This window comes from Osmia bicornis, chromosome 2 (assembly GCF_907164935.1).
Source record: "Osmia bicornis bicornis chromosome 2, iOsmBic2.1, whole genome shotgun sequence".
Lineage (NCBI taxonomy): Eukaryota > Metazoa > Arthropoda > Insecta > Hymenoptera > Megachilidae > Osmia > Osmia bicornis.
The window spans coordinates 7371734-7393409 of NC_060217.1; the positions used below are offsets into that span (position 1 = coordinate 7371734).

Genomic DNA, 21676 nt, shown 5'->3' on the forward strand with positions numbered 1-21676 from the left:
GCATAAATCAAGCGTCACTTCGATTAAAATTCGCGATCCAGCACAAAACAAGTGTTTGTATTTTTAATCAGACCAGGTTCAAAATCTCATCTTTATTAATGAGGAAGGGACACAGTATTTGAAAATATTATGCACAGAAATTAGCAACCTTGTTCGGTGATCCTTCCTGGTAAAATACTCAAGTAAACCTTTACTATAATAAATACTATAAAATTTTTGCAAGGTATAATCTCAAAGGAAATTTATGTCCAAGAATGAAGGTTTATCAGATCGTGGATGAATATTTTCTGAAAATAAGAATTTTCTTACCTCCTTAGCTTCCTTTTCAGAAATGGATGATCGTCCAGGTTCGTAGTCCTCGATGCGTCCAGGTTGATTCTTGTAAATATCTGGAGTGTACTTCAGTGGTCCATTTCTATAATGAGAAGAATATTTCACAAATTTTTTAAAGGTCTGGTAACACTTAACACTTTTTATTAAACATAGAAGACCAGACCCAGAGAAAAATTCTAATTACATATATGATAAGGAATCACCTCCTTGAGTAACTATACTATAATTAGGGCCATGATAGGGCTATAATCAAAAATATTTCTTACTTTCTAGGCATAGTTGACGTAGAGAAATCATTTTCTTTGTTTCGTAGACGTCGTCGATTGTCAAAGGTGGCAGAACGTTCTGTGTACAAACGATGTTCCGGTTCGCTCAGATATCCACTGCTACTTCCGTAACCGTATCTCGTCCCTGAACAAAAAGATGCTTCCATTTGTTGCAAGAAATACCAGTGAAATTTACTCACAAGTGTGTTATGAATATTGTTATAAACAGAAGTTTGTATAATACATAAATTTACAATGAATTTTGTGGTAAAAAATCTTGAAAGCTGTTATCTCGGCTGATTGTAAATGGATCATAATCAGATTATTTATCAAATTATTCTACAATAAATGTCGGTTTTCGGAAATGTTATATTTCAGTTAATTGTTTATAAGTACATACATAAATATATCTTTTCCTTTTTAATTTCTTTTATTGCTCTCACCAAACACTAAACAAATTAGAAATATTAACCCTTTCGTACCAAATTTTCGTTTTCTTTACCATGTCTAAATGAATGCCAAATATAGATTAATTATTCTTTCAATATTAAGTGAGATTTATGCATCCTACCTAATGTAATACAATAGAACCTCCCTTATCCGACCTCACATTGTCCCAATACTGTCACGAAAGGGTTAATTTCGCATTTGACAAAGGATCAATCAGAGAATACAACTATTTAATTTCGCTTTGACAGGTATGTGATGGGAAACAGCAGAGACAGCTGAGGGTGCACTGACACCCTGAATAACGATTATTAGATTAACTGGAATAATAAATTTATGTACCAACGGTAAAATATATTGATTTTCATCCTGATTAAATATCTTTATTCTAAACGAAGCAGTCGTTATTCAAAATTAACGATCAAAATCCGACATTTATTACAGGATAACGTAATACAGTAGAACCTCCCTTATCTGACCTCCCATTATCCCAATACTGTACTATTCAATTATTCTGTTATTCGATCGTTCCATTATCTGAACGTGGTGTGTACACATGCACACGATCGAATGTTCTATCGGCTTACACAACAAAAAGTTTCCCTAATTAATTTGAATAGTGGAGGTTGTACTGTGCTTGTGTTTAGAGGCAAGGGGTTAAATAAAGGCAGAACACTCCACACGATCCGTGCCGTGTGTATTAAATCATTTATTGTTACTTTCACGCAAAAGATAAATTAATCATTATTATTAGCTCGGTTAACATCAAACACTATAATTAACGAATTACTAAAAAAAACCAATAAAAAGAAAAACAGCGAAATCAACCGAAGAAGAAGGCCTTTAACGCGACGTGTTATTACGGCTAAGCTGTTATTATTAGTTTTTATTGTTGTAATTTGTTCGACTGTAGATGCATGTATTCACCTCTTCTTTGTTTGTAACGAATGGTTACGTAGTCATCTGAAAATGAGATTAAACAGAGTTAATCTCGCAATTGTTCTGATGCATTGTTAATATATTTTTATTCGCTGTGAAAATTAGACTTCTCGTCAGATAAATATATTTTTATTTATATTTTCAATCATTTAAATTCCAGATTAAAATCCTGTATTCATTTAATTACAAAAGATTTTATATCATGTTTTGTTACACAATATTCTACCAGAACTTGGTCTTAATCTTATTACACAACTTTTGTAAAATATTCATTAAATGACAATATCAAAGAAAAGGTTAGTTTTAAAAATAGAATAAATTTTAAACAAAATAAAAAATATTTCTGGCTAACAGTATTGTACATACAGTAACGAGAAATGACTAATTTGGCAGACTACAATTTCATAACACTGTTATATACTTTATTATTCAATTAAAAATTAAGAAAAATAGGTATACGTATATCGATAAGCGTTTTGGTTATATTAATTGCAGTTACAATATCCAAGTATCTCATATAAGCATTGAAGCTATTTAATATTTGCTACACAAACTCACCGGGTCTGTCTGCACGATGCAACGAGTCGTACATTCTCTTATACCATTTCGTTTGATTATTCTCCTTGACTTCCTAGAATATTTTTCTCCAGTCAAACAATAAATAATGGAAACTAATCTTTGTTGACTAATTCTTAATATCTTTATTTTGAACGGTAAACAAGCAAAATCTGTGCGTTTTGTATTAAGTTACTTTCATTTTAGAGTTTTAATAGAAATCTCGTACGTACATACTTACCAATTTTTTTTCTACTTTTTATACACTCAATACAAGTGAACAATTAATTTTTTAGTTAAAATTTTCTACATTAATTTTATGAATGATTTTGAAAAACTATCAATCAAAATTTGCCTTGTAAATTATTCGAAAGCTTTCAATAGTGTTTCACAGACCTACCGATCTTAATACAAGAGGGATACCCTCCTTAGTTGTTGGGCCAATACCCTCGAATTTTCGAGGACCTAAATCGGCCATCTTCTTCGGCGGTTCTTTATCCGTTTCCGGCTCGCTCTCGTATTCTTTCTTCACCGTGTAGACTGAGCGAATATCAGTTTAATTTCACATAAAGTAAAATACTGCAATACTCGCGACAGATTTTAGAACACAAATTTTTCAGGAATGATTCTGATAATATTACACTCACAAAGGTATCTTTTAATTATTATTTTTAAATGGACGATTAACCACGTGGATTCATATACTTACAATTAAGGACAAAATTCAACTCTTGGCTTAATAATTTTATTTGAATTAAATTCTTCTATTTACTGTTTGAAGTACAATTTCACCAATTATAATTATAACATCGTTCCATAATAAATATCGGTTTTCAAAAATGTTAACTTTAATGTGCAATATTATTATAAAAAATTAATAACAATAAAATTTATATGTCTATGATAAAAATACATAGATTTTGACGATGTTTATTTGGATTAAAATTGTTTACACCCAATGAAGTTTTGATTAAAATCCGACATTTTGTTATGAAACAATTTAGAAACGAAATGAAAAAATTGCGCTACACTGAAAAGATTTATGTAAACTTTAATGAAAGAAACCACGAGTTTCCTTGACATTACAAGGTAAGGGGTTAAAAGTTGAAAATGCTTGGTGAATGTTACGTAATACTGTAATAAGGTAAGTGAAAAATGTACTCACTTATTTCACCTGGACTAACGAGTGGCTTTTCTTCGTTCGTTGAACGTTTCACTATTTCATTTTCCTCCAGATAAGCAGCTCCTTTGGGGATTTGCCCTTCTGAAATCATAAAAAATATTTCCCTTAAATGATACTACTACGTTTTTTTAAATTCCTGTTAATATTAAAAATAGAGTTTTTATGATATAATCTTTTCAAAAATTTTCTATAATTAATTCTGAATGGCTACCATTAGTAATACATGTTGAAGACATTTTTAAAATCATTTTATCTTATTCTTTCGCTTCTAATTGCAAGATCTAATATATTATATCATACCTCTTGCTTTCTGCAGTAGCGTTATAGTTGGATTCTGAGCACGTGGCAGACGAGGCGTCGAAGCTAATGAATTTAGTCCTTGCGATGGAGCCGAGTGCGAATTAACAATTCGCGAACTTTCATAAACTGCACTTCGAATCGTTTCCTTTTCTTCTTTTTCCGCTTGCCAAGGCGGTGGAGCCTTCTGGGCGGTCTGAGAAAACTAAGTTCGAAAGAAATATAAATTTGATTGCCAAGAAGTTTTCTTTTTCCGAGGTTTAACGAGAGTGCATCTACCCAGAATATCTGTTAAATTTGAAAATTACTAAACTGAAACGTTCTAATATGGAATTCTCTTTCTTTATTTTTGAACTGGTAGAAATACTTTGTTTCAGACTTTATTTCTTTACCTTAGAAGAGAGAATAACTACCTAAACATCCCGGTATACAAATATTAATGTGAACCATTGTACACAAAGTTTCATTCACTTCGTACAGTTTAAAGGAAACAGAAAGCCTAATAGCAGTCAATAAATTTCTCAGGGGGATGGTAACGTAAATCGTGATAACTCACTTCCTGCTGTGCTGGCTTTTTTCGGCTTAGAATCGGGCTTTCGAATTGCACTGGCCGAAATTCCTTCTTTTCAGGCACGGGACTGGCACCAGCGCTGGAAGGTGTCCAGACAGGAGGTATTCCACCATCCTTCTGAGATTCTTTTCGTTCGGGACTTGGTTCCTTTAGGGGTGGAGGTGGCTCGCTTCCAGGTGACCAAACACCTGACAATCAAAGTATGTCGTTAGACCATCGCAATCATTATTCGGCAAATCCCTTTAAAATATTAAAATGCACGCATTAGTATACAAAAACACAAATACAGTCCGAATGTTAATGAATTATTGCATCTCAACGATAATAACAGCCTTGATTTGGTGTTTGAAATTAAAATCACAATTATTTCAAATCGACAAATTACAGAAATCGGTACTTTTATTATTATTATGATTATTACAACATTAAATCAAACTGCAAAATAAAAATGCATTCTTCTATGCGAAACTATGTCTTATTTATAAAACCTGGTATCATCTATTACCTTATCTCAAAAAGTTAATCAAAATAAAAAATAATTCTCAAACAATCTATTTAGCTTCGACGTGAAATAGGATGACTTTCGCTAAATAACGAAAGAATGATTCATTTGTATTAAAAATAATCTTCATTCTATTTCTAATTCCTATTTTTCAACCAAAGCATTTCATCAAAGTCTACAATCTTACTATATAACTTCCAAGAAAAACAAAGTAGTAAAACAATCAAAATAAATCGAACATTTCGTCGATAGAACAAATATACAAAATCATTTTCACCCTTTCCATTTTCATTGCATCTTATTATTCCACGTAAGTAACAATCGATACGAACAGTAGATTTAGATTCAAAGTAAACAAGTTAGGGTCTTTGCACTGTAGCAGATGACTGTGCCACGTGAATTTAGCAGAAATCAGCCAAAATCAACATTCTGTTGAGACTCGCTAATCTTGGATTGTGGAGGCGTACTATACAGGGCGCCCCATAACTGATAGTGCGATAAAGAAGGCGGATATGAAAAAATCTTTTTTTCTGTAAGAAATTCGTTTGATAAAATTGATTTTAAATATTTAAAATCAAGAGAATAACAGTAACTAAATGTTTAGTTTAAAAATTTATCTGAATTAATAAAAACTTCTGATTTACAAAAATTATACAGATTTAAATATAATTGAATTTTTATGTGACAAAATTTTTGTGACTTCATGGAAAATATTTAAGTTTTATAACGTTTCTTGCCTTTTCATTTGTACCAGCCTGTATAAAGCATCGTTCTTTCCGTGCTGATTTCTCAGTCCATTACGTCAACCGATCCCAGAAAAGCGCGAAAGTAATTTTTGGCCGACAGTGTGGCGGCGATAATTATCAAGGTATTAGTTCCCCTTCATACAATTTCGAAATGGTTATTAATTTCTTCGAGGCTATTTGGTATAATCCGGATATCTCGTTAACACTATTATCTTGTTGACTGACAGAGTATCATGGGCACTATCAATTAACTTTTTAAAGAGACTTGGGTTTATATAGATTTGTTAAGTTTTCTTTGCTACAGAATTGTATAGAAACAAAATTAATTCAGACCCATATGGGAAATTTCTTCAAATTAAATCTGTATCGAAAGAATTAAAGAAGAATGTAGACATAATCAAACATTTCCATATTATTAATAAGCAATAATTTTCTTGCAACTCGTGTCTGTTGCAATAGCATTGAAACGAACGACGGTAGTTCATTTCGTGTAATATTCGTAAAATTAGAATTCCGTGGGCGTCGATATTAAGGCAGGTTTAATTGGCTGAGGAACGCTCGAGTACAATACTGAACTGGTTACCTGGAACAGAGGTGTTGCGAGCGACGCCAATTCTCGTTCCAATTAATTTAAACATGGTTGAGGAATTGGATAACTTTAATGATGGCACAACTTCGAACTGACTAGCTTATTTACAGACAAATAACTTTCTTACAAGAATTCCGGAAATCGAAACGAACTTGGTGAAACAATAAAAAGAAAAAGGAGTCTAGGATTCTATTTTTATAATAGGTTTAAAAGAGTAGAATTTAATCACAAACATGCATATTTGAAGAATAATCGACACGTATCTCAATAATTAAAGCTATGTTTACTATGTTTATCAAACTTAATCGATTTATGAATATTTAACAAAAATGTAAATCTATCATCTTTTAGATAAAATCTTATTAAATATGGTAATTATTTCCTCCTTTTTTTAACACACAAGATTTAAAGCATTCTGTTAGTTGCACCCCTTCTTCTACAATTTTTACCTGGTGTTGCAGACGAAGCTTTAAACGTGGGAGCGAACATAACGTTCTCTGAAAAGATCAACAAATCATTTAAAGATTCGATCACCTCTATTTCTGTTTGTTGAAGCACACAGCAGTAATATCAATACCGAGAAAGACTAACAAACCGCCCAAAATTAAAATCTACTTTTACAATGCATATGATATTCACTTCAACGAAGGTTGCCCTGCTTTCATACTATTGTAAAATTATTACAAAATTTGGAGAATGTATATGTTGCAGTATTTTTGCAAAATTTTCAATACTGTAATGATTGCACAAAATAATATATTATTTTAATTTTCTATATTAAGATAAGTTAAGACCTGCATTGCTTAACATTTAGTGTGACAAAAAAAAGAAATTAATCTTTTATCTGTTGTGCGTATCAATTACTTTGTTAGTTTCGAATGTTCTATTTAAAGGTGATATCCGCATTGACAAGCGACGTGACCTTTGGAAGCATGCCATAATTACTACTATTCGAGACACAGTATTTGCAAAGAAAAAAAAACAGAAGTCTCATTTTAAACAAGCTCCAAAAATAATACCTACTGTTTTCCTCGTTTAATCGACAGCTTCAACTTCGATTACAGTTTTTTAATGGCTGATCAAAAAATAGACATTTGGCTTTGGAATTCAAATCTGCCTGAGAATAGTGCCTATGAATAAATCATTTGCAATCAAAGTTTGAACTAAAAAGAAAGATGTTTAAAATGTTTAAAATTTATTTAAACATCCACAATCTGATCACTGACATAACATTATTTTATTAGTTATTAGAAGATTAGATGAATGATTGTCCTTTCACTGTGATAATAACCGACTTCTGATAATGTCAGAAACTAAGATTCATCGAGACACTATTCTCTGACCTTTAATCACGATGAAGAAGCTACTAAAGGCCCCTTAAATTGCTTCTTTACGAGAACGATGCAAGTCATTAATAATAGAAGCGAGCTTGATGAGCTTCGAATGAAACAGCAAAAGAGAACTCAAGAACTCAAGGAATCAAAAAGGTAAAATAGCCTATGTCCTGAAGCTACGTATTCCTTAACCTACAGAAAATGGAACAAAAGAAGCTTAAACAAAGTTAGGCAATCCATTTGTGTATAAAAACAAACAAAAGAAGAATAGAAACTGATAAAAAGTTAGACAATTCTTATTGTCGAATACGAGCTTTTCAATTTCCCGTAACTAAAGAACCGAGGCATTTGTAACAGAAGAAAAGTTTCAATGCTGTTTATATCAGTAAAATAATGGTCTGATAAAATATGTATATTGTTTCAGAAAATAACTGTTTTAAAAAGAGAGCTTACTTTGCAAAAAAGTTAGCAAAGCTATCTTACAGCTTATTTCATTTCAGAAGTTATTAATTAAATGAAAGTTTGCTGAAATACAGAAGAATATTTTAAATTTTTTCCATGAATCTCAAGTAAGAGATACGTTACGTCATTGGAAAAAAAAATGTTGGATTATCGTGCAGATTTGTTGAATGAGTAATACTACCCTATTATCTTCTGATCGCAGGGTTCTCAAAATAGATCGTCTTGTCAACAGAGCCTACTATTGCTTTTATTTAGCACTGATCTCAAATATACGTATAGTGGAATTAAAAATATCATACTTTAATAATTTCATATTATAAATAATTTCAAACATGATGCAATAACGATTCTTTCATTAAAAATCTACACAGTATTTTAATAGCTACGAAAACAATTTAATTAAATTTCTACTAACACAATATCATTTATTATCTTAATTAATTAATTGATTAGTAGCTTCTATTATATCTTTAAGGGATTCAATAAACAAAATTATTTATTTATCACATATATAAAAAAATTTAAGAAAATTTTCATTAACTTTTAACTTAATGTATTTATCAAAGTCAAATTTATTGGCATTTTATCAGAAATACAATTTATATTTTCAGAAACTGAAAGAAGATAAAATGCTTGGTGAAATCATAATTTATCATGTTAGAAATAAGAGAAAGAAAAGAATTCCAATACGAATCGATGGATTGATAAAACGTAGCCGCGCAAATCGAAAATTCCGTGACCGGAAAGAAGCGAGAAGAAACGGAAGAAAGATGAAGCTAACAAACGAAAATAGCGCGTAACTTCAGCCACGAACACACGTATATTGCAATTTCGTGCAATCTGCCGAGCAGTAACGCGACACCCTTATATAATCAACATACTGCTCCACCTTTCCTTCGATGTTAGCAAACCACTCTAGGGTTTACTGATGTTCCAAACTATCATAATCTAACTTTGTTAACAGACTGACTGTCATAGAGATCATCAATGGCCAACGACACGAATCTAACACGTTCACTGTATTCATATGTGAGGAATGCTTCAATTTCTATAGGAATCGATCACACATATTAGATATTAGGAATTCTTTGATTTATCTAATTAAAAATACTCGTATTAAATACTTGAAGTTATGAATAACAGATGTAACAAAATGTTGTGAAAAGAATAGATAAAATTTGTTGAAAAATAGAAATGTGTCAAATACCTATTATGTATTGTTAATGTCAATTGATTTTTATTTTTGATTCTGTATAAGAAATGAAAATGAATGTAGGGTTAACTAAATGTAATATTTATCAAAAATTTATATGTAACATCCATTCGATAAAAGAAAATACTAGGTCATCTGAAAAGTTTGTGCCAGTTTCGATACTGCAATTTTATTACTCTTCCATTAGATAATAAAGATAGTAACTTCGAAAAGTAAGTTTGTTACGACTATTTGGAAGAATCGTGGAAATAGTAAAAAATATCCAACCCCCTTTTTAAAAATTACAATTTGTGACACAAATCACATATAGTTATTGCACATGTACTTATTACATTTACCTAATTATCATGGATACCGCTTATATTTTAAATAATTGAAATTCAACGTTCACAATTGAAGCGAAAAGATACAACGAATCACTGTTCTTATTCGTAAAAATTATTTTTTGTATGATTTACATATAGATAACTAAAATATTATACAAAGAGTGCAGTCGAATTTTTATTTATATTAATTTATTTTCAATGTCACGAATTTCTAAAATTATTAAAAATCATTAAGCCACAAGTCTTTTTTTTTCATTTTTTGAAACGGAATGTCAAATTTTGTATATAATATTTATTGCTTTCTGGTATTTATTAAATAATATATTGTTCTCGTGTAACACAAACTCGATACGAATTATCGTGTTATAAGAGGGTTACATGTAAAACACATTAGAATGTCCTCATCGAATGGTGAGCTCATGCTTTCAGCAGGTACCTCGTATATTATTTCATGAAACGTAAATATTGTTACACAAATTAATCTTGCAACATCTTTTTAGCAAATGTGATTACACGTGGCCGATTTAGTGATTTAACTGATGCTTTTAGTGACGTCTAGTAATTAATCATGTTTTAATAAAAATCAAGATTAACTCTGTTAAAAAGCAAAATAGATAAGATTAAAGAGTTTTTAAGAGAATTGAGTAATTTACAAAAAATAAATTTGGACAATTTAACTCCAAATTGAATTTAGAAATAAAGAAAATTACTTAATTTGATGAGTATGTATTTTTTTTCTTTCCTTTTATCATTTTAAGTTTATACGCATATGAATAACTTGTAGTATGATTATTTCCTAATAATCTTCAAAAACAATATTATTAGTTTTTATCTTCATTTTTTTTTTTAACACTCTGTATGAAATAAAGTCAGCAGGTTTGAAACACCAAAGCGCTGCTCGAAGCGCGTTCCATTTTAAAACAGATCGCAGGACAACCTGTTGAACGAATCCTTTATGCAATGTCGCCTGGAATCGTGGCGTCGCGACGCATCACACTCTGACACTCACTTTTCTCCAACATTATTGCTTCGTCGATCGTCGATCGATTCGGTAGAAATATCAACGCACGATCGTAACTCGCGAGAACGTAAGAAGCTCGAGGGATGACCGAGGACTGAGAAGCGTCGTGACGCCTGAAAACGCGACTACGACGACGCCATCGCCACGATCGACGACGTTTAACTACGCAGAAGCCGGTGTTTTAGAATAGTCTTGGGACGCGTCGGGACGCTTGTAACGCAGGAAATTCGCGTGGATCTGATTCACAAGTGTTATTCTTTTCTCTAATTAGAAGTCTTTTTTTGGTATAGATCAATGAACCTGTTAGAAATATTTATCTATAATGTATCGATTAATTAACGTTGATTAATTTATTTGAAATAAAACAGCTATTAATAAATGGTGACTGAGTAACACACCTATCATAATCTATTGGGCGAATAAAGAGGGAAGAGAAAATAATATTATTGTTTAAATAAACTTCAATCGACAAAGGATACACCTTTGATTAAATAATTAAAAATGAAAATCCGAGGATATTCACAAAAAATGTAAAATAACAAACTGAAGCACTGTATTAAAAAGTTAAGTTTTAATTATCTTCAATAATACATTATATCATGTGGCTGACTAAATATAGTTATTTCTACTGTGGCGATCAACGTGATGAAGTCACGAATAATTAATTTTAATTAATATTTTTAACTATAGACAATTTTATGAAAAATATTACTGAGAATAAGAACCTCCCTTTTTAATTTATGAATAATTTATATATTTTTATTAGGTTTTATATCGAGGAAAAATTTCTTCTATATTTTATTTTAATATACGTAAATGATTCTAATAAATGTTCGTGAATATTTAATCTAACAATAAAAATGAAGCAAGATAAAAATTTATTTCACTGGGAATTAATCACATTGTTCAAATTAAAATTCTTGTCTGTACTTCGCATTTGTAATTTAAAAATACTCGGTTACCTATTTTTCTACGAAAAAAGAAAAAATGGAACCTGTTGCTGACGCAGACAGGCTTTAGACATTTAAAGAAATGAAGACAGAATTCTATTACAAGAAATCAGAGATAGAATTCTTTTTACTCTGAATATAATGCATCAGTAGAATCTAAAATAGAATGCTAAAAATAATTACACAGTGTAATTAAAGAAAAACAGAATGCTAAATGAAATGTAAAAATAGGTAGTGAAAAAAAAATCAATGTTTACTGCAAAATATTCAGATTATTATATTACAGTATTTTCTTTTCATAATTATTATTCATGCAAATTAACAGCACGCCTTAATTAATCGAGCAAAATGAAACGCACCTTTCCCAAACAGAAATCCTTTGCCAAATTTCAAAGCACTGTCAATCTCGTGCAGCAGATCGTACCCATTGTCATTTTCCTTTGCGATTAAGCCATAACTTATCCCTTTAATAAAAGCGTGTCGAAACATCCAAAAAAAAAGGAAAACAAAATAAATTATTGCAAAATTTTGTAATGTCAAAAATTGCTATTTAACGATGTTTAAAAGGTTAGAGAAGCCCGTTAGTGGAATATTTACTACGCTTCCTGTTTGCGGATGTATTTAGGAAGTTTGAGAACTCCCTGGTGATCATCTTTATGTAAACTGTGAATAATTCTCTATTTTTAACGATCCAGAAACGAGAGGAAAAACCGTAAGTCGCAGTTCTCTGGCGAATGAGAGGTATCAATTAAAATCTTACTTTTTAAATTTTGCAACGAAGAAAATATTCCACTGGTGTTAATTTTGGTATTAAGAAATTAGCAGATGTTAGAAACTGTGTTAAAAAAAAGAGACTAAAGAAATAATGATCTCGAATAATTTGAATGAAACGTTCCTCTGATTAGTTAAAAAAATGTTGAAATGTTACATTCGTGAAAATTTCTTGCAATATATGTACTCGTTCATCTTTATATTTTTCATAAAATTGTTGTACATGTTACATCATGCATACATTTTCTTGAGAATGAGTAATAATAGCAACATGAGATTGCTTTGATAAGAAACTTTGAAAATAATCCAACCACTATAAGCTGTTTTCAAAATGGAAATAAAAAATAAACAATTTCAAGGATTGTTAGCAATTAGAGTTTTGATACAACAGAAAATTAGTTATAATGATATAACGATCATTACTTCTGCATAAATTAATATTTTAAAGTAGATTCATAACACTACGAATTTATTATGATTAACTAATTAAAAAATTAAGACACCATGGCACGATACCATTAAAATTATACCATTAATGTAAAATATCAATCTGCAACAGTGCATTAACATTTAAAGGGCGGTGCAGGTCTTTCCCTAAATTTTTTTATATTTTCGAATTAGAATTTTTATACATATACTAGGGTATTATTCTATGAAAAATAAAACCCGCTCTGAGGTCTAGAAATAGGTTTCTTGTCCTCTGAAGGTTAAATCATTAATAATAATCAGTTTTGTTACTTTGAAAAGATGAAGGTCTGAGGGAGATCCGGTTAAAGCAACGGATGTAGGTGACAGGTCGTGTCGCAATTCGTTGGAAATAGCCAAAATCGAGACAGTGGTTCCGGCGTAAAGCTGGACTCGCAACGAAACGTTTCTACGAGCAGTGGCCTATTTCTCGATGACGCCTATATTTAGGTTCTTATTCTCGAATGAATCATGAACATTGCAACCGACCAACCTCGAGGCTCATCCGCGGTAATTTGACATCGAGGAAAAATAAATCGTCCATGGTGGATATTTACCCTAAACGTCCCTCAATTACACGAAACACGTTTCTTTCTCACACACGCGTAACTTCCTCAGAAATTAATAGTTCCTTGGTTTATACGATCACCCGAATTTTCTTTGCGCTATTTATTCTAACATCGTCTATATAGCTTATTTTTAAACTGTTTATGTTGTCTTTAAAGAAATACAAAGCTTGAGTAGTGGCGCCAGAAAAATTAAGTGAAATTAGACTTTATGTTGATAGATGATAGTTTTTGTGTACTAGTTCCGATACGATAACCTATGACCCGCGCAAAAGCCAACAAACTTATCTCCTGGCATTCTTACAGTATTGGCAAGAAACCAATCGCAGTCCCTCTTATCAGTAAATACAACTGTATCTTTTTTCTGACCACTGTTCAGTGTCCAAGAAATTTAAGAAAGTTTCCGAATGTTGTCCAAATAATTTCTTTTATTGGAACTTCTTATAGTAGGAATTACTTTATGGATCAAATGAATTAAACTCACAAATATTTTTGGTAAAATATTAAACCATGATTTATAAATTCAAGATTCGAAGTTTATATAAAAAATATTGGATTTTTAAATATTTACCAATTCTTTAAATTAAAATAATGAAAACTGTTTTAAACTGATATTAATATATTCAGCTTTTAATTCTTAACAATATTTTTATAGACTCCCTGGTTTACCGGAAAAATTCTTATCAATTTAATTTGAGATAAAAGTTAAGCAATACAACACCTCATTCAAAAAATAGCAAAACACAAAAATAAAAAATACGGTACTCATCCAAAATTCAAATCAAAATACAAAACCATTCTTTCAATACCGTTAGTGAAGGCAGATGGAACACCTAAGTAGTACAACTCAACGATACGAACGTGCATTAGTGACTGTTATTTATCTAAATTGTATCTCATACCCAAAATGAGTAACTGAACACCTTAAACAACTGTTTCAGTTTCAAAATTAAAACAAAAGATTCTATCGTAAAAAATATATTCTGTTCTATGAGAATTTAGTAATTGAAATTAATTTTAGTAGCAGTCATTCAAAGTGCTAAGTTATAATGACTTACTCTGTTCAAAGGTGTTTCAAAAACAGGTGGACAAACTTTAAGAATAGGAAAATGTGTTCTAACAGGACACCTGTAAACATTCTCTTAACTATCAAAAGAGTTATATTCTGCTATCAAAAGAAAATGAAATATTTAACTCGTGCTTTTCTATAAACCTCGTTTAGAGATTTAAGTATTTCGTAATACAATGAAAAAATGGAAAAAAGATTAAATTACAAAGTTCATGATTTTCAATTTTAAATCTATAACAAATTCTTTTAAAATTACAAATCTCAATCTTCAAGTTAGAGTAAAATACAATTTTTAATGGATTAAGGTGTTTAATTTTAAGAGGGATATTCTATATTTTAGAATAATTTAATTAACCCCTTGTCTTCATAAAGACTGATATTTTTCATGTTTATTATTCTACTGTAATTGATTTTAATTTTAAGACAACCCAATTCTTTATAAACTTCAGAGACATAATTTCCAAACTCTGTTATAAACGAAAAAATAATTATATCCTAGAAAAGAAAATTTTCTTTTATTTAATGATAAACAAAATGATAATGAAGTCTGATCACCTGTTTCTGGAACCCCCTCTGCACAGGATGCAGCAAAATTTATAATACAAACATAAAAATAATAATACCTTACAGAAAAATAAATTGAAATCATAAAGCAGTCTTTTTTATTTAAATCAATTTTAAAATTTCATCGAGTAATCCTTGTATTGGTAACCGATATCCGGATATTCGGATACCCACTTCTATATTTCATTTTAACAATTTTTCATGTTTTTGTGAAAATATTGCCAAACCACTCCGGAGGTCCATTTACATTTTCAAAATTAAAATTTATGGAAACAATTTTAAATATTATATTTTCAATCGAAATCTACCTGTACAACTGAAATCAGCTTTCAATTGAACAATTTTTATTTCCTCTTTTCTTTAATCTAATAATTCGCCTCATTACCTGTGATGCAAATTTAATTTTAATTATTTTATGGAATAACAAAAAATGTCATAATTAGTTCTCAAATGAGGACAGTGAGCTGAAATCCATTTATTCTAATAAACAACCACTCATTTGTTTAAGAATGTTTAACCTTTTTTAAAAATATTTAAAAAAAAACACACAGATTGATGTCTAATTATTTAATTAAAGAACAAAGCACTCAATGAAATTTCAAAATTGCTTTCCACCAAAACAAAGTTCCAAACAAAAGAAAAATATATTCTCGCAACAGGTATCACGATTTTCTCGTTTGCGCTATGAATTCTGCAAAAAAATGGAAAATTCAAGCGGAAAACACTCGGACGAAAAATCGGAAAACCGACGTGTAACAAAAATCCTCGATTCGACGGAACTCACCGTCCTTGTCGGACATTTTGAGGAACTCTTGCAAATGCTTGGGCAATTTTCTCGCGTCCTCGAGCTCTTTCCCGTCAATCAAACACTTTGCCTCGACAATATTCTCCTGGTCACGCTTCCCATCGCTCTCCGACTCGCTCTCGTCCAGCTTAATACCGAACTTATTCAATCTGTTCCTCGCCTTCTCGATGAATTCCTTTTCAACGGAGCACATGCCGCTCTTTCCCAATTTATTATTCGATTTCTGGATATCTTGACGCGAGCTGATCTTCACTACTTTGTGCTGTTTCCTCTCTTCACGTTCCAAAACCTTGTGCACGTACTCGTCGTACATTCGCTGACGAAACGCCTCGCCGTTAACCACCACCGCTGATGCTTTCGGTATATCCGTCTTCATCTTCTCCGTACGATCATCTTTGTTCTCCTTCTTAGTGATTACAGAATGCTCGACGCGTTCGATTTTCTCGCAAGACTCCTCTTCGTGGACACCGTTTTTGATCTGCACCTTCTTCACAAAGTCCCTGTGTCCCTGTTTGTTAATCTTCTCCGAGTGATCATTCTCCACTTGCTCGGACTTCTCCTGCCAGCTCTGGCTCTCCACTCGAGAATCATCCTTCGAATCCTTTGAAACGTCCTCTTTATCACTGGTTCCCTTCAAAGATTCCTCTTTCCCCTGTGACTTTTGCTTCACGTGCGTTTGAAATTTCTCAAACGCCTCCTTCTCCTCCTCTTCAGCCAGGATCACATTCTTCAGCTGGTTCTCCAACAATTCTATGTACCTTAATTGCTGTGCAAGGTACTCTTCGGGCATGGGACACTTCGAATGACCCTCCGTTTGATCGTCTCTTTCGGTCTGGAACTTCTTCAGATTCTGCACGATCTCCGTGGCCGTCGTATGCTTGAGGCCCTCAGCGTTTCCGTATTTCCGGGGCTCCAGGCTGCTTCTAGCCGGGCTTTGATCGAAGATGCTCGTGGTATCGATGCACGACCTATCCACGTTCACCACGCGTTTAATTCGTGGCGGTACCTCGACCCTATCGTCTATGAGGGCAGGATTAACGTTATAGCGCGGGTCGATGGTTCTCTTAGGAGGTGTTCGCTTCCCGGCAATTTCGGGCGCACCTGACTTGTCGATAAGAGCGCTGTTCAGGGTAATTGGACTTCTGTTGAAAGGCGTCGAGCTTCTGGCAGGAGGGTCAGGCCTTTCCACCGGGTTCACCATTAGAGCGGTGTTAACGCGATGTTCATGCTCCCCGGCGCTGTCAACTACTGGCTCTTCGACAACAATTTCGATTCTTCTCTTATCGGCTCGTTTCCCGTCGGCCGACGATTCCGCGAGTAAATCGTCGGCGAGAGATGGCGCTCGGATGTCAATCGGCTCTTGTCTGGCCAAGTTCAGCCAGTCGCAAAGGCGAGTGACCTTAAAGCGCTCGTGACCTTTGTCCGGACTCGACCATTCGGAAGACAACTTCGACTGTCCCGAATTCACCTGACTGTGAATAGGACAGCTATCAGAGTTCTCTTTGATGATCTCCAGGAGTCTCTTGGTCGACTTGCTCTGAGCGTCTTCGGATTTAAAGGGATTCGAATCAGGTTTACGTAGATCAATCTTGTACCTTGGAACTGGGACGCAAGATGGTGGTTCCTCTTCGTAGTAAGTGTGTCTGTTGAGGAACTTTCTATGGAGGTCCAGCAAATTGTCCGCGCTCGTTTTTATCGTGGTCCTCTGTTGAGAAGGAGAGAGACAGAGGAGCAGTCTAGGATCCCTCGTAGTCGACAAGCCTACCCACGTTTCCGGTATCTCCATCGCGCGTTCCTTTTGTTCTAATTGCAGATACTTATTCCGGTCTGAAACAGGGGTTTTACAGGGATCAGGGGGCATCAGCCCTGGCGAAGCTGTTAGTCTAGCTGTTTCGAGCTGCTGCTCATTCACTCCATGCATGCCTAAAGGGCCTCTAGCATCGTCGTTAGCAAACCTTGAAATCGGCCGAAGACTTTTGAAGATGTTAAACTTGGGCAGCATTAACTCGTTGATTATTTGCGGCCCGTATGGCATCGATAGGATTCTCTTAACGCAAAGGTCTTTCAAAGGCTCTGGCTCAACTGTTCCGTTCAGTAACTGATTTTTACTACTATCGCTACTTCCTACGAGTTTATAAGGTAAATTCTCGACTGGAGAATAAGGTATAGGTTCCGGAGTGACTGGACCTTCGCGTCCATTCGTAGCCTCGTACAATTCCTCTCCTTTCAGCAAAGGTAATTTACTCTTCAGGCTACACGACTCCACTTCAGTTTCGCGTTTCAATTTACTTTTCCTCGCTTCTTCCGTTATTATGGAGCAAATATCAGTCTGCCATGCTTCCATGGGATTGTACTTCACTGTACTCAAAGTGGTAGCGCTGCTGGACGAGTCCTGACCCTGCAGGTCATTCGTCTGCTCGAGTGGTACTCGTTTATCATTCAGAATAGACTCCAGTATGTCTGAACGACTCTTATCGCTTTCATCTTCGCGAACGATTGCTTTTGTTTCAGTGTTCTCCATCGAGTAATTCTCATATATCTCCTCGAACTCCTCCTCGCAGCTTTTCGATGCCGTCGACTTCTTCGACGATTTTTCAATCTTTGTTTCGTTTTTCACGATCCTCTGTCGGGTGTGTTCCAGCTTCGAGTGAGAAGCTTTCGATTTACCAGGCACGAGCGGTTCGTTCTCGGGCACTGAACATTTTTCCCAGTCACGCGTTATTTCAGGACTTGTTGCACTGCCAAGCTTGGCGCCGTTCTCGATTGAATTTCGTAATTCGGTAGCGCTGTCGCTCGAGCAGGCCCTTAGATCATCGATGATCTCATGGATTTTCTCTGCTGCATTCGAAATGTCGCAAGTGTTTCGCATAACTGCGTCGTTGCGTGAAACAGTCGTCGGTGAAGGATCATTTTTATTCGACGATGTTTCTGATGAACCTGATTCAAGTGGATGGAGATTCTCTTTTGGAAGAGGCGGACGAATAGGTGGACTTGTTTCCTTTACGTGAAGTTGAGGGTTTGCTTTTTCTTGAAAATCGACCTCCACGAGACTGGAGGATCGTTTTGGAGGAGTTGGAGGACGTCGTTGTTCCTTTATCACAGTAACTGTTTGGCTTCTTGAGTGTGTGCTCTCCTCTGAAGATTTTATCATGAACGAAGACTCCTTTATTACTGATTCCGAAGTATTATTCATGGTACATGGATCTTGATTCGTATTCGTTCCGTTTTCTGGTGGTTTATTTATTTCATCTTTTGTGGACTTTTCAGTCAATGTCTCATTTTTAGAATTACTTTGAAGAATTTCTTGACTTTCGTCCACTTTCGATTCTTTTGCCACATTTTGTAAGCCTTCAACTGTTGAATTATTGTCTAAAGTATTATTCGAGTGCTCAATTGAATCTACATCTTCTGATTCTTTGTTAGAATCTTCTACATTCTTAATTAAGGTTTCGTTGTCGTTATCTAATTTTTCGTTCGAAGCAGTCATTTCTGAACATTCCACTATTTCAGATTTTCTGACGTTTAAAGCATCATCTTCATTATTCTTAGAAAAATGTGAGTCTGCATCTTCTGATTCTTTGTTCGAATTTTCTGTATTCCTCATCGAGGTTCCATCGTTATTATCTAATTCTGAACACTCAGCTGCTTCAGATTTATCATCTAAACTGTCGTTAGAAAACTGTGACTGTTCTTCTTCAGTGCGTTTAAGTGAATCTATCTCATCTGACTCTTCCTTTGATAATACTTCTACATTAACATCTACCTCGTTGTCGACAACCTTATTTTCTTCTTTGCTATAACTGTACAATGTTCCATCGTTCCTTTTCTCTTCAGCATCTACTGCATCATCGCTGTGCAATTTGGATGGTTCATTTTCCTCCTCTTCAGATGGATCTCCATTACTGAAGTCTTCTTTTATGACGTCTCTTTCTACATTCCCCTCACTCAAAGTACCATTTTCTATACAGACACCAACTTTTATATTTTTCTCCTCCAATTCATCTTTTAAAACATTCTTCGTCAATTTCTCTTCATTTGAGGAACTTTCGTTCGTTTCTACATTTTCACCTTCATCGTTCTTCAAACATACCTCTTCTTCATCCGAATCTACATTAATCACATTTATCTTCACGTTGTGTTCTCTCGCCACCTTTCCCTCAATCTCTTTGCTCCACTTCCTTCGATCGAAATTCCGTTCGTCCCTCCGATACTTCCCAATTTCTTCATTAATAAAATCCCTGATATGCTGCTCTTCGTCCTCCGACAATTTCTCTCCCTCCTCCTGAATGATATCCAAAAATCTGCTTGCAGCCCGCACATGATGGGACTCCAAAGTGACGTTTCTTTTCCTAATCTTCTTGGAGGAATAATTGGCAACCTTTTCCGCCGGTTTACGCGTCTCCTCGACGTCTTCGGGATACGTCGGCAATTTCAGTCCCTCGATAAATGTCCTTAATTTTCTCTCCACATCTCGCGGCATCACGGTGTCCCAACCGTGTTTGCCTTCGGTTTCCCTTTCCGTGTCTGATTCCATCTCGACGATCACTGGTTTCGCGGAATCAGTTTCGACGTCGCAGTCACTGACATCGTGAATCTGCAGTCGTTCACTGTTCCCAGATGATTCCTGAAGCTTCTGACCGTTCGATGAACAAGGAAATGATTCTATAGGCTCAGAAACAGTGACGTTCGACTGGTCTTCCGGGTTCCTGTCTCTGCGACCTGTTTCTAGGATACCAACTCCAGCAATGTGGTCAATTTTAGCCTCCAAAGGCAGACTGCTGATCGTTGTTATCTCCACCACCTTGATGCTTGGTTCCACGGTACCCTTTTCGATCTTGTATCTCTCTTCCCTCGTATATCTACTGGTCTTGGAGATTTCTTCTTGCAGAATCGTTTCAGTGTCTTTTGTTGCAGGTTCAGCTGCTTGTTGCGGTTCGTTATAATGTATATTCTCCACGTAGGAGTCGTTCGTGCTTATACTCGCGGGATCATCAAGAGTTCTGGCGTCATCTGGATTCTCTACGGTGCTTTCGTCGTCTTTGGAAGTTTTCTCTGGGCTCGGATGCGGCTGAAAACGCCTTCTGTTTCGACCCCTGCGATTTCTGCGATTCCGCGCACCGTGTGGCATGGTAATTTCTTCGCAATCTGTCGCGTAGTCCAACGATTCGCGAAATCCTATACAGTCGCAGAATCGGACGGGAATATTTAATCGCGACCGGGAAACTCGTCGTTAACTCGGAGAAAACTTTAACTCTGAAGGGCTTAATAGCATATTCTATTTACGGTAGTAGTAATGAAAATTTGTGCGAAGTTGAGTCCACGAAATGCTTTCTTATTGAATTGCAAAGCTATTTGAAAGAATATTGGAGATTTCTGTATTGAATTAGTTCCATTTATATCTATACAGTAGCAGGTATTGTAGGCTTTCCTAAAGAAAATGCCGGGGAAGGAATCCTCCCATTATTGGAAAATTTTTCACGAAATAATGTGATTTATGCACGTGTAACTTAGACTTCTATCGATTAAGGGAAAATGTACAAGTAGAACCTAACCACTATCCTTCTTACTTTAAAAAAAAAACAGGAGTTTATTATTAGACCTTTTCTAGAGCCCACTTTAGATTTGCTGTAGATTACTTGAGAATAAAAAGCAGGTGATTTAACGTTTGAAAAGTACTTATAATTCAGAAAGAAAGCATCTTT

At 34.2% G+C, this 21676-nt stretch overlaps 1 protein-coding gene across 7 annotated transcripts in view; it reads right to left on the reverse strand.

Annotated features, from left to right (window-relative positions):
- LOC114876112 overlaps window positions 1-21676 on the reverse strand; it is a 96633-nt gene that overhangs the window by 32214 nt on the left and 42743 nt on the right. For 6 of the 7 annotated variants that reach the window (XM_029187192.2, XM_029187190.2, XM_029187193.2 and 3 more), the window contains exons 6-15: window positions 15954-21149; window positions 6878-6925; window positions 4577-4779; window positions 4024-4225; window positions 3706-3804; window positions 2941-3080; window positions 2544-2616; window positions 1974-2009; window positions 600-744; window positions 310-415 (exon numbers count right to left, since the gene is read on the reverse strand). In XM_029187192.2, coding sequence (XP_029043025.2) covers window positions 310-415; window positions 600-744; window positions 1974-2009; window positions 2544-2616; window positions 2941-3080; window positions 3706-3804; window positions 4024-4225; window positions 4577-4779; window positions 6878-6925; window positions 15954-21149 — 6248 coding nt within the window. Of the gene's footprint in view, window positions 1-309; window positions 416-599; window positions 745-1973; window positions 2010-2543; window positions 2617-2940; window positions 3081-3705; window positions 3805-4023; window positions 4226-4576; window positions 4780-6877; window positions 6926-12093; window positions 12199-13243; window positions 13261-15953; window positions 21150-21676 lie in introns of all 7 variants that reach the window. The other variant, XM_029187197.2, reaches the window with a different exon arrangement.